Below are 14,625 nucleotides of genomic sequence, written 5' to 3' on the forward strand. Positions count from 1 at the left end.
ATTAGGTTTTGAATCTAATCTAATCTTCTCTAGAGTCTAAACTATAAATCTAAAGGCAACTACGTGGGATAGGGAAGAGACAACAATGAGAAAATCAAGGGAGATTGGAATCTCTTAATGTACCAAAAGATGCTGATGATTAGTGAAAATAACCAAGGATAATCCAGTCTCCAATTATGCACAAAATGTGTTTGAACCCATGTGCCCTCAGTTGTGAAGGTTACCTCCTCTCCCAGAGATCTATAGAAAATCCATGAAAATTCTGCTCTGCTCGAATGAACAAATCTGAAACTAACTTGTAACCCATGACACAAAATTTTCTCTACTTATTTTGTAGTGGAATAGGAACAGAAATAAACAGTCACACAATAATCAAGACAAATTTTTTCTAGGGAACCCAACTGGGAAAACCCTCTGCTCGATTGAGAATTTTATTGATAGAAGAATGAGCAATAGATCTCTTACAATACAATATTGTTTCACTAGAAACCAATTTGGTTTTCTCTGCTTGTACTAAGCTGAAACACCCTTGCAAGACCTGATCCTGCTTCCCTTATCCTTTGCACTCTTGGAGCCCCTATTTCCTAGTGCATACCTCTCCACAATCTATGCGCATAGGTTGTTCCTATTAACTAGGAATTACCTCCTAATTCCTAGTGCAAATCCAAAGGGAAACTAGCCTTTACCAGTCTGTGCACAAGCTTCTCTTGCACACTCTTCCTCTCACAAGCTCACACACACAAACCTGTGCTCTCTATTGCTTTGTCTCACCAACTTGTGCTTACAAAACAATGATCAATTCTGTGCCTTCGTCCTCCTTATAAGCTTTTCAAATAGGCTAAATCTGGCAAGTTTTTATTTCTGGAAATCGAACTGGTGATTGATGAGTTAACTGAGTCTAACTGACTCATGTAACTCGTCCTGCCCCAATTTAGAATTTGAGACTCACACATGTCAATTTCCAAAACTAACTTGCACTAGGAGACACTAAATTGAGCTTCCCACTCTAGCGCATCAGTCAAATTGCTTCATGAACTGTCCTAATTTATAGGAATTCGCCCTGATTTTTAGGAACTCGTCCTAACTTTTAGGAACTCATGCATGCTAAGGAAAACTGCTTCTGGTCTCTTTGACTTAAGGCACAAGTCAAAGAAGGACCTTTCTCGCTACTATTTTCAACCAGATCTATGTTGAAGCTTTCGTCAAGGTGGGGATGGAGAAGTTTGATTGAAATGTGAAAGGATGGAATGAAGGCACTACAATATGTGACTAACTGGTTGAAGAAAAAAAGATCCAAACTAACAAGGAGGAGACCTTAACAGAAAGCAACCTTCAATGGTGAAGGGTTGTTCAAGATGAAGATCCAAGCATGTCAAGAGCATGGGAGGTAATGATATTGCAAATTCACAAGTGAACATTTTGTCAACAGAGTTTTAGTATGTCAAAAGGAGATTGAAAGGAATCCTTACTAATGAGTAAGGGAGTGACATAATTAGAATTGGGAGCGATTGGATGGTGTAAGTAGCTGTTGCGCAGAAAGAGGAAGTGATGCTCGTTCTGTAATGGTAAAAATATGTTGTTGACCATTTGAACCATAGGTGTTCTAGGTAAATTGCAGGCATGACTAGGAAAATCACACTCCCTGTTCTGTAAGTATGTGCAAGCAGTGAACCACAGGTGCAGAATAGACAGGACAAGATGTGGCTTTGAGAATGTGCTCAAACTGCCTGAGGAAAAAGGTAAATTTGATCAAGTAGACTCCTAAATATGTACGCCCTGCCACAATTGGGGGGTTCCTGTGGACCTGAATGAGGGTCTTTAATGCACTAGTGCATCATTCGATGCATGTGCCTAGAGTTGGTCTAGACAACTACACGGGGGAACCAAGTAATCTACTAGGGCCAAAATTGGGACCAAGGGGTAAATTCTAAAAATGCCAAAGTTTAAGCTAGGGGTAAACTCCCATGGTACCAAACATTAAATAGCAGGTCAATATCACATGTTTGGACAATGGAAGGGCACTTAAAGGAGACTTCAGAACATGTGAGTCATTCTGAGGATGAGATGGAGGGCCTTTGTGTTGTCCTAGGTTGGGTTTGGTATGGCTAATACACAATGCAAAATCTAGAAAGTGAAATCCGAGGGAATATGTGTGGCTTGTACAAAATGTAAATTCCATATACTATAATGCCAATCTCTCCCAATAGGCCCCTGTATAGCACAATTCAGTATGGGCAGATACTCTTCATCAAAATCACACATTGGCACTTAGAGGAGAACTTCCACATATGTGATTAATCATGAGGATGAGATGAATGACCTTCATGTCATCTTAGGGCGGGTTTGGTATGTCTAGTACAGAATGCAAAGATCCACACAACAAAATTAGACAGGAAATGTGCATGGCTAGTTCAAAGTGCAACTTCCATACACTGCTGTGTTAATCTCTTCAAATAGACCCTCATGTAATGCCATTCAATTTCGGCAAATCTTCTTTATCAATAAGGGCATGTAGCTCCCAGATGATCACTGTTTCAGTAGACAACAGGCCCTTAGATTGGGCAACATTTCTCCATCTTGTCCATGATCAATGATTGCGGTCCCAAAGATCTTGCCACAGGAAGTTTCTCTTTTTGTGTAGCCTCCTATGATGATAGCTTTTCATTTCTGCAATATACTGCTCCTGAAATTTCAAACTCAAAATAGGATGGAAGGGGAGGTCTCATCCTCTTCTGCTGCCAGTGAAATCCCAAGAAGCCACATAATCTCAGATTTCCAAACCCTTCCAAATGCTCTTAAGCATAGAATCACATGCAATGTTGAAACTTGAACTGAAATACGATTATCTTGGGCTAAACATAGTAAAGTGGACAATTAGCCCAAATTTCAAGGTTCAATCATCTGTTTGAATAATCCCTTTGTAGGGTGATTTTTTCCATTAATCTCTGAAATGTTTTTAAGCGTTTTATTAACTCTAACTTTGCCTGTAATATATCTCATTGTAAGAATTTATAATCCTTGTTAAGAGCAGACATTTTAAGAGAGGTCATTGACCCCTGAGTAGCCTCGTTTTTGGGTCTCTTTGACTATTCGATCAACTATGCTTTTATTTCTTTGTTCTGTATTAATTATTTCATCAAGCACCCCTCATTGTCTAAAGAGCAACTTATTCTCTCTCTCTCTCTCTATATATATATATATATATAGAGAGAGAGAGAGAGAGAGAGAGAGAGAGAGAGAGAGATTATAAGTTTTGACTACCATCTTACTTTGGATTTTTCAATTTATCTTAAATTCCCATGAAAACTGTGATGCAAGCACTACTATATAAGAAGTGGGGCTTCAATAAGAAACCATAACTGTTCATGAAACAAGGGGCAGCATATGAAAGGGATTTCTTTAGACTGCCTCACATGTTAACTTCAACTCATAGCAATTCCCATCCAACCATCACCAAAAGTAAATTATACTCTGAGATAATGTCAAGATTAGCAGCCATCTCATCTGGAAAGTAGGATTTAATTTTCATGGTGTATTTTGCTCTTTCATTAGACTAGAACCTTTTATTGAAGTGTCAATTGAAGAGAATGGGAGAGGTATGCCGATGAAAGAAAATCAAAGAAGTATACAAATTACTATTATGGATATATAATATTGCCTCTTTATGATGGAAGATGGTTTGTTTTAGAAAAGTATTAAAATCACGTGATTTGATGATGAGTCTGCTTGTCTCCTCAGATGGCATGATGCAGGCACTTATGATGCAAAAACGAAGACGGGTGGGGCAAATGGTTCCATTAGAAACGAGGAGGAACTCAATCACAGTGCAAATAATGGGCTGAAAATTGCACTTGCATTGTGTGGCAAGTATTTCTTTTTGAGTTTGGCTTATTGTTTTGAACATTCAATTATGTGGCATACCAAAATTTACTTTGTAGGAATAAGGACAGTGCTGATCTTACAACAATCCATTCTATTTTCAGTATCGGTATGTCTTTCAGGTTAATGGGAATAATTAAAGGGGCTAAATTTATATATCTTCCCAAATTAATCAATCAATAGTGTTGGCCTTAGTTCTAAATTTACCACTTTCAGTGTACATAATCATTCTGCACATGCCTTCTTTTTGGATTATCCTTGGATCCAAGAATGTTATCACTGCCTCAGTATATTTAATCATATAGAGAGTCTTTGATAGATTGGGAGAATTGTATCGTGATCCAGTTTTGTGCTATGGTATCCACTCCATTTAGCCTTTAATAGATTGAGATATTGCTATTCCTGGCTGTGAAAAAAGATTTAACATAATAGTCTCGTTTGATTGTTTGACCTTCAGCATTCTTTGATGCTTAAATAGGCCATGCTTGAAGAATATGAGAAATCTTGCATGCGTGGGGAACAGATGCAAACTTCACTATTTTTTACTTGCCTTTTTGTGGCTTCTTTGAAATATCTTGTGGAGAATGTTGCAGCGCCAATTCATTTTTTTTTTTTGATAACTTCCTATGTTCATGCTGATAAGGTATTCAGTCCCTGTTGTCCACAGATGTCATATGTTTTTGGAGTTGAAATGGTGACATACTGTTATTTGTTGGTACATGATAGTTGGAGTTCCATCACTTGCATTTCTCTGGAATCATCATTACCCATATATGGTGAACAGTGAACAGCACTGTTTCTATTTATTGAAGCTAAAACCTTTCAGAAGTTCTCTATCCCCAAAATCGTTTTGCTTGTGTTAGTCTTATAGAGTTTGTCATCATTTGTTGTTCATGTCGTATTGTTGCATTCAAGTTCTTTTTGCAGATTCCTAATCTTTGTTATTTCCCATATGCATGATGGGAGGCTTTGAAAGGCTAAAGCCTTTGCCTTCCAATGTTATGCACATATTATTCCTTCTTTGTAAACGAGTTTATGAACTAGTCTGCCTGTCAACATACCCCTATACTTTTTGACGAAGGAAATGTAGATTTTACATTTTGTGGTATTCTCATTGAAGATATCTCTCTTATGCAAATGGAGCTGTGTTAACTGGCTTGGAAGATGCCCACAATTACTTGTTTATGTACCTATTTGTCTGGGTTGAATCTGAAAGTAACCAGAATGCATTATCCTTGTTCATATTCCTTTTTGTCTGGCCCTTCATATTATTTACAGATAATTCTGCATTTTGGACCATCTGTATTGCAAAGGTTGGACAAGATATCCTCTATGATGCACATGAAACTGTGCTAATTTGCTTGGAAGATGCCCAGCATCACTTATTAATATGCATTCTACTGTGTCTTGGATCTGGAAGTAACCAGAATGCTTGTCCTTGTTCATGTTCTATTTTTTTAGACATTGTTATCATACTTAACACACTATGCGATCTGTTGGACAATTGGCACTGCAAAATTCACTATCCAATGTTTCTTTCTGTTTTGTTTTGTGCTCGATGGGGTGGTATATTGGATGGTGTGTTTGTTTGATCTGTAACTTGAATGCTCCTATGTTATGTTGCTTATTGTGGAAGAAGCATTCAAATCTCTCATTAGGTTATCTTGGATCTATTTCCCACCAATAAAGATAATTTTAAAGTTTTCAAATACTGTTTTATATGATTATTATTGTATCATATACACCTTTTCTTTTAACATTATGTGGTTCTTGCAGAACCAATCAAGGCAAAGTACCCAAATATTACTTATGCAGACCTTTATCAGGTGAGTGACTGTTGAGCATAATATATGACTTTTATGGGTTATCAAATTTGGTTCTTATTTGATACAAATGCTATTTCTGTGCAGAAAAAATATAGTTTGATTAGGAATGCTCTATGTTGAAGATGGATCTTATTTGAATGGTTCATTTTTATATTTGTGTAAAAGGAAAAGGTCTTATTTAGCTTGAATCCAATTATAGACCTCATTAGAAGTTTAAGAATTTGTAAAAGGTACGGGATTTATTCCAGCAGCTGTTTGATTTGACATTGTAGCTAGTCTGCTTTGTTAATTTATCTCTGTCAGACTTGGGAGTTGTGGAACTAAAGACTCTTTACTTTGGAATATCTGCAAGACAAATACAACTGGCTAGGTTTTATTGTTAAATGCATGCTTGATCTTGTATTATATTAATAGGAAAATAAAGAAATTTATTCAAAAAAAAAAAGTAGGGGATTTTTGAGCTTAACTATAGCTTAACAATGACAACTTTTCAGCTGTTTGTCTTAGATGTAGTAGAATGCTGTATCCATTTTAAGTATGGTTGGATCACTTGCCTTGATCCTATAAATAGATCCCTTTTGTAAAGCACTATCAATTTAGATATAACCATTTTTTTTGGTTTTTAAGAGCACACATGCACAAGAAGGCAACTTTATATTCTGTAGATGTTGTATTGCATAGGAACACAGACTGAAAGTACAAATTCGGTTTTAAATATGCTGCTGATGACATGGATAAACCTCCAACCAAAAATTGCTCATCCTAGATAGGTTAATCTTACCTATTCTATCCATTTCACTGTTTAGACTCCATCTTATCATATCTCACCCCTAATTTTATTTTTTAGCAGAGCTAGGTTCCCCTCAACCTGGTCATTACATCTTAGAGCCCCCTCCACTTAAATGATCATTTTATTTTTCTTTCATGGAAAGGGTCATTTGAAGCTTCTGAATGTTTTGCATGTTCGATGCTTTTGTGAAAATGCCTGCAAGCATATTTTCAGTTTTGCAGCACATAAATTCATCTTCTTTGCTTTCCATCTTTTCCCTGTTGAAGTGATGTATGTGCTTGGTCCTTGGATGAAGTCTGGTCTCTTCATGAGCTTAACTGCATCCTTTTTGTCATAGTAGAGGGGTGGGCTTGAGTATTTTGAAGGTTTCTGTCACCTTGAACCATCCTTAGCCATTTTGTTATATTGATGGTTGCATCCTCAAACAGAGCCATCAAGGCTATATTTACCATCCTGTGAAGCTGTTTGTTGCACCTTTATTGACTTTCTGTGGCTTTCTCTGCCTTTCAGGTAAATCCTGAAACTCTCTGAGAGTTTCCAACTACCTTTATTTTTTTTGAAAAATCTGCCTTGTATCTACAAAAAAGTATTTACAATAAAAATGCAGAAGTGTATATGCATGAACTTCATAACTTCTTATGAGCCACTAGAGCATAAATAAAAGCAGAATGTTCTGTGTGATCCATAGATTGGGCATCTGTGATGAAAAAAGATCCCTTTGCAAAAAGGCTAAAGCTGATGGTGTACCTCATCATCTTTTGACAATGTACTGAAAGTAGACAGAGAGCAAATCTCCTGACTAAAAACAAACATACACCTGAATTCCATGGCACAAACAACACTAAGATCCGCAAGCAATGCCAAATCCCTAAAAGGGCACTGTAGAACTACCATCACTGTACAAGGCAGCGTTCCAATGCACCCTACTCTGAAGTAACACATCATGTTGAGTCTCAAACAAGCCTCGACATCAATTGGCAAACCAGCACTCCTAGAAAATGTACTTGACAATCTGCAAGTGCTTTCAAACCTAGCAGAGTCTTTATCTGAGAACTCTTGGCCAACCTAGCCTTTGAAGGAATCCCTTGATAAATGACCCACCACACAAAACCTTGCAGCTTATAGGAAAGCTGCACCATCCAAACGCTATGAATATTACAAACCCATTGTTCTTCTAGATACTTAGATATCGATCTTGCATCAAGAATCAGGGAAAGCCTAAAGGTGTCTTTAATGAAGCACTGAATACATGCTATGGGAGTCACTTTGAAGAAACAGGTGGCCAAACCTCCACTCCCAGTCTTTCTAAAACAGCCCATGAATATCAATGTTCTTGAACAACTTGGATGATCAAGGGGGCAACAAGAGGTGAGAGGACCACACTCCTGATTAAGAGGTTGCCACTCCTTCCAAGCATGAGTGCTAGGATTCCAGAATTCCTGCCAGGAAAAAATGCCCTTACAGCTCAGTCTTTGTGCCTGAAGCGTGGCATCTTTGCAACACAATCACTTCTACCTTTTCAATGTTTGGAGAAGATCTTTCACTGCTAGCTTTGGTGTCATTATAATCACCTTCTTTATCATTGCTTGGAATTAGACTGATTTTTGTTAACTGTACTCTTTCCATCCTTGTTGGGATCGACTTTCTTCTTTAGGTCTTGATAAGAAAAATTTGTTCTTCCTACACATGTTTATAATCTTCATCAAATATATATATATATATTATCAAAAACATTTTGCTTTTCTGGATCAACAACTTTGTTAGCGCCCTGAAATTTTACTTTCAAAACTAGGAGGGGGTTCAGCTAACTACTAGGAAAAGAGCCAATATCACCTCACTATGAACCTGTCACTCTTTGGGTTGGTGCTTTTCCAACTAGAGAGGGGCTCCCCTAGATAATCTAGACTATAAATGAATGGATCTTGAAAGGAAAAATGGCCTAAAAATGCTGCTGTCTTATGCATATAAGATAAAAACCAGCAAGTGCTATGAGTGGGAAGCAAGCAAACAAGCTCAAAAGGTGCTCCTATATGCAGGAATCACTTAGTATGGTCACTAGGAAGTGATAACTGTTCTGTGCTAAAAGTGCAAAAACAGCAAGCAAAATGATTAAAAAATGCTAGAAAACACACTAAAAGGTAAATTAACTGCTATGTCAATTGGTTTTATCTTGGGTGGTTGGGAGGAATGATTAGGATCCTCCCCGCTCAGGTTCAATTCCTGTAAATACTGTGATGAGCTTTGATGTAATGGCTTCGAGCCTTGTTGAAAATGAATAGTCCCTTGAGGACTGGAACATATATATTCTTCATATGTAATATAAAGGTATCTTCCATGTGAAAAATAAATAAATTAACTGCTATATACAAGCAAAACAATGCAAATTAATTATAATAACTTCCTTTTCCTGTGTGAACACATTGCAGATCAGCAAACTAATCCTGTTGATTTGAATAAGAAAATAATGAATTAATACAAATTAATATGCTAGGATTATGCATAACTGTACATGAATTGAAAAAATACTATAGTTTTCAGTGTTCACCATTTTTTGTTGTTGTAAAAATGTCAAATACCATGAAGCTAAACTTGGCGTTTTTTTGAAAGAATATTCTGATCTGCGTGAGATCTACTCATTCATTTGTGATTGTGGAGCCTTTGAATTTCGAGTTCACCTTTGACAATGACCACAATTATGAATAATCAGAATGGAATCCATGGCAGTGGGAACAATTTGATGGGTGGAAGTTTGTTACCTTGCAAGGGTTTTCTGGAAATGATGGACAGGCTTTGTGACATGGTTGGATGCTGTAAAGCTATTTAAAATATTAAAGTTAGACAATCTCATTTGTATATTGTTATAAACATGTCATGATTTCCGTTAGATATTGTTATATTCGCAGCCCAATGTAGTTGTATTAACAATACTCACTTTATATCATGCTGATGATTAACGTTATAAGGTAAAAGTAAGGTATCACGTTGTTTAAATGCTTTGGGCTGTTGATAGAACCTTGTAAATTAACTTTTAAGTTTTTATAACCAATATTAATTAATGTATATGTAAGGTGCAACAAGCTGTTAATCTTTGTGTGTGCGTATTATTAACTAGGAGAAATTATATATTAACTAAAAAGAAACATGATATATATTATATCAACTAAAAAGGAACTAAATATATATATGTTTAAAACTTTAAAAAGGACAAATGATAAACGCTTCAATAATTAATTATATAAATTTATAAGCTCTGAATTAAGTTAATAAACTTTAATAGAAGGGTATAAATTAATAAACAGTATTAAATATCTCGTGTATTTATTTAAATTAGTTGTCACTTGAACTAAATATAAAAAATTATGACTGTCAACTCTTAAACCCTTATAAAAGTGACTGCCTTGAGAATTCATAAAAGACCTTTCTGGGTGCCAGGCGTCGACAGAGAGCATTGAAAACCTTATTATAATTAGAAATGCTGAGATGGTGGAAGGGGAAGGAGGCGGTGATGTTTTAGGGATACAAGGAGAACTAAGAAGGCATACGGGTTAGTTTTGGGGTTTTTCCATTTCGGGTGAGTTGAGGTCAGTGAAAGAATTACCGAGAGTCACAAACAGAGAGGTTTGAGCAATTGTTCTTGGAGTTTTGGGCATGGGGGCCAGAAGACCTCTATTTCGAAGTCTTCTGTATCTGGGAACCACAGAGGTTGATCCAGATAGGCTGGGGGGAAACAGTCGGTTTGGTAGCACGAGCAGGAGCAACAACAAACCCAAAAATTCCTTCAAACGAGATTTTCAGGTAAGTACTTGCAAATGAATTGCAATTTTAATTTCTCTGGTTAAATTGTAAAAATTAGGGCTTAGTACATGCAAATGAATTACAATTTTAGTTTCTCTGGTTAAATTGTAAAAGTTAGGGCTGTACATTCAATTTTGTTTTCTCTGGCTAAATTGTAAAAATTAGGGCTTTACATTTTTCCATTTCTTCATTGTTTTCTCTGGCAGATCTGAAGGAGAAAGACAAGGGTTTTCCTTTTAAACTTATTTGCAGGGGGATTATTGGGCTTGGAAGACAAAGATCATTTTTTCTTGTGGCTCTAAAACACTATCGATCCCCTTATTTCTGCATAATACCCTCACGGCTAGGGTTTGGAGGAATTTTTGAGCACAAATCGAAATTGGATCTGCCTCCTTCCTCTTTCCTCTCTTTGAAAAATCGAAATATTGGCAAGGGTTTTTTCTCTTGAAATTTTTAAATCTTTGGAGGGTTTGATTGGAGAGTTTACTCATATTTCTTTGCAGGCTGAATTATTTTAAGTCAAGCCACTGGTTTGGAGAACACTTAGTAGCCTTACAATAATACGTTTAAATTTATCTTGCTCATAGAAATTCCTTTGGAAATTCTCCAAGATGGTCGTAAGCTATCTGTCACAAGATTTGAAATTTTATTGAATTTTTTTTATAGAATGCCGCAAGCCCTCTAAGGGTTTATTTCTACCTTTGATCTCATATGCTAACCCTTGGTATTTTACAGAGATAATCAAATTTTTCTTGCAGGGTTTTTCATTAAAATTTTTGGGCAAAGAATCAATTTTGAAGAATTGTTTGAAATTCCAAATTCTGAAAAGTCACATACCATTTAAGGGCATTTTTTCTCAAGGCCGAGAAGCTCCAAAAGGAGTCTCTTTCACCTGGTGCGAGGGCATTTTTGAAGGAGTTTATTCAATGAATTTTTTTTGAGAGCCGCAATCTAAAAAATGTCCTCATTTGTTTCTAAACTAAATTCCTACAAAATTCCCTGAAGGAATTTTCACTTGGGGTTACACTATTTTTCAGATCTACAAAAAATAGAGCCTTCCGAGCATCCTAAACGGAGGATTTAAATTCTAAAGCTTGAGATTTGTGGTTTATAATACATTTGAAGATTTTCTAGGCTAGCTGCAGGTTTTTGGGCATTATTTTTATTCTAGCCGCAAGCTCCATAGTGCCATATTTGCCTTTGATATTAAATATCTATCCCCTGGAAAATTGCTGCAGAGAAAATCAATTAATCTTAAAGGTTTCTCCATTGAAACTTTGGAAAGGAACTGATCGTTGGAGGATAGTCCTTTTTGTGATATTTTGTTGGAGAAAGCCGCTGTCTTTTTGGAGGTCTTTTCTCTCCTAGCCGAGGGTTCAAGGAGGTTGTCCATCACCTCAGATTTGAAGCTTCTTGGGTTTGAAGGATTACCAATTTTTTTTTCAAGGAATTTGTGGCCAAATTTCTTTGAAATTAAATTTAAATTTTGGGCCTATTTTCTTGCAGAGCCGTGAGACTCTAGGACTCTCATTTCAGGCTTGGCTGTGAGCTTCTGAGGCCGCATTTGTCATTTGCGTGATGGTTCCTCCCTCTCTTTTTTGCAGATAGGGTCTTCAAGGCTTTCTCGTGAGGTTTTTCCATAATTTTATTGAAATTTCAATCAAATTTTGTAGCTGGCCGCAAGCTTAGAAAGGCCTCCTTTCTCTGTTGGTGCAAATTTCTTTGGAGGATTCATAATTTTGAGGAAAGTATTGTGACATCATTGTGAATCTCTTGCATTGTTCTTGATAAGTTTGAAGCGGGATTTGATACTGTAAAAGACCATCTATTGTAACCCTCTTTAGAATTGAGAAGGGCCTTCTATCTTGTGCAAGGTTCGTTCTCTTTCTCTCTTTGTAATCTTTAATAATAAAAGTTTCTTTCTTAAGGGAGCTTGGGGTTCCTACCTTTTGGTATCCCTTCCTTTTGGGAAATTCTAAGTGGCATCTTATTGAATTAATTTTCCTTAAACTTAATATTTGCTTGTGAACTTAGTTAGTATTCCTATGTTCTTTATTTAGATCTTTTTCATCAAACAAATATCAAGAACAAAAACAAACACAGATGATTAGGCTCTCAGCGAGGGAAAAACCCTTCTAAGGGGAAAACTGGGAAAAACTCTTCTCTTCTTATATAATTTGATTAAGATGAGACAACAAAGTCCCAATCCTAGACCAAGTCCTCCTCCAAGTACCATGTCAGCCCTTCGAACAAGTCCTTCCTTGATATGGCACCAACTAGGTTCAAACTGCAACTTTGACTAGCCAACTTCAATACTGCTACTTCGACCTGCAACTTTGGCCCTGTAGTAGCTGTAGAAACCCTAATCCAGCTTCGTCTTGAAACCTTCCTTGATCAAGACAGCTCTTCCCAAGGTCAATGAGGTTAGGACAAAGTATTCTTCCTTCCAACAACAAGAGACTACACTTCGTCCTACAACAACTCGGATCTGCAATTTTAGTCACCTTTGTAGCTGCATAAAACCTAGACTTTCACACGTGAGAGAGCGAGATAGCCCAAAACCAAGTGTTCTTCTTCTTCTAAACCTTTGCTCTTATTGTCTTGCTTTCCAACTATAGATCAAACTTTTTCCTTGAGATTGAACTTCTTGGCGAGTGAGTGCCAAATGAGGTTGAACTGCTCCTTTATATAGCTTTTCCAAGGGGCCAAATTCCCTCCTTTGGGCCAACTTGAAGCTGCTAGGGCAACCTTGTACTTTTGGAGTTTCCAGGACTTTCTAGACTAAAAAATAATTCATTTTCCAATTGCATTTTGCCCGGAAGGGTCTTATAAACAAGATGTTGACTCCTTTGACTCATGACAGTAAATCTGTTAAATTTTAGGTATGTTCTGTGCTTAGAGCAATCTATTTCAATTTTCACAGTTAGCTCAATATCTTTTCTAGATTAGCAATCACATCAACATTAAAGTAAATTGCTGATAGAACATAAATATAGATCGCAGAAGGCAAGCCAAGACAAGAGGACACAAGATGTGGTGCTAGCCAGGGACAACCCCAATGTGGGGAAACCCTTGATCAATTCTTCTTATATGTTTTTCAATAGTTCAACAGAGAGAGAGAGAGAGAGAGAGAGAGAGAGATAGTACATATACAATAGAAGTAAACACTTTGACTTATCTAAATAAGAGCATAGATCATCTGTAAGAAGATGATACATGAGGTAGCTGAACTCAGTTGAAGACATGCTGCTTCAATAGATTCTCCAAGGTGACTCCATCACCATGCTGCACCTATCATTGTGCTGCACCTCATCATCATGCTGCACCATGCTGCATCCATCATCTTTATGCTGCATCTCATCATGCTTCACTAATCATGATTGTACCCATCATTGTATTGCTGCAATATGCTGAGTTGTTCATTGCCCTAAGTTGCACCCAAATGCATGCTGCAATACCTCATCATCCTGCTGCTGCAACACCTCATCATTTTGGTGCTGCAATACATTCTTGCTGCTGCTATATGTCCATCATTACCATGCTGTCCCATTGCTGCACCAATGTCCAACAACACTGATCTACACCATGTTGCACTATCACTACTACTGTGTGCACTATGCTGCACTGTACATCATGCTATGCATTGCTACTCCTATGTGCACTATGCTGCACTGTACAACATGTACTCATAGCTGCTCCCATTGCTGTACCAATGCTGGACCCAATGTTACCAGACTCGGAATCGGCAATAAATCGGCGAGGCAAAAGAGCGAAGAGTTTTAATCGGATCGGGACAAAATCGGGAAAAAATCGGCAAATTCATTAAATAAAAATATACACATATATTGAATTAAAAAAACCATTTTTCATTAATATTGGGTAAAGGTATGTCCAAACAATGCATAATATCAATAGATGTCCAAAATATCATGAATAAATAAGTATCTCATATATGTTATGAGTCCACACATGATCCAAAGCACTGAGTCTTGAGTCCTTAGAAGCATATGCTTCTAAAAGTTTACAAAAAAGTTAAAAACTGCATACTAATCAGAAAAAAATCAGCAACTAAGAGTCTAAGACTCTTAAGAGTGAGAACTAGAAGCGATTCCTCCCACTCCTTCGCTTGCTTGACTCTCAAAGTCCTCCATGTCATGAAGGCTGAAAAGAGGAGGCTCATCTAATTGAACCCATTCTGCCGCATTTGTAGCTTGCAAATCTAACTCTTCAAGGTCGATTGGTGAATGATCAATACCTGTCATTATCATGAGACATTGAAATGTGAATTAAAATTTCACTTTGAAGTTTGAACTTTAAACTTTTAAAGTACGAACT

The 14,625-nt window shown here is 36.9% G+C and overlaps 1 protein-coding gene across 2 annotated transcripts in view; it reads left to right on the plus strand.

Moving 5' to 3' along the window:
- The window catches only part of APX3 (ascorbate peroxidase 3), a 232,400-nt gene that overhangs the window by 79,325 nt on the left and 138,450 nt on the right, over positions 1-14,625 (plus strand). For both annotated transcript variants that reach the window (XM_089392980.1, XM_089392979.1), the window contains 2 exons: positions 3,739-3,863; positions 5,656-5,705. In XM_089392980.1, coding sequence (XP_089249106.1) covers positions 3,739-3,863; positions 5,656-5,705 — 175 coding nt within the window. The remainder of the gene's footprint in view (positions 1-3,738; positions 3,864-5,655; positions 5,706-14,625) is intronic.

Source organism: Pinus tabuliformis, chromosome 1_1, assembly GCF_031772625.1.
Source record: "Pinus tabuliformis cultivar Carrire ecotype Pingquan chromosome 1_1, CPIR1, whole genome shotgun sequence".
NCBI classification, from domain to species: domain Eukaryota; kingdom Viridiplantae; phylum Streptophyta; class Pinopsida; order Pinales; family Pinaceae; genus Pinus; species Pinus tabuliformis.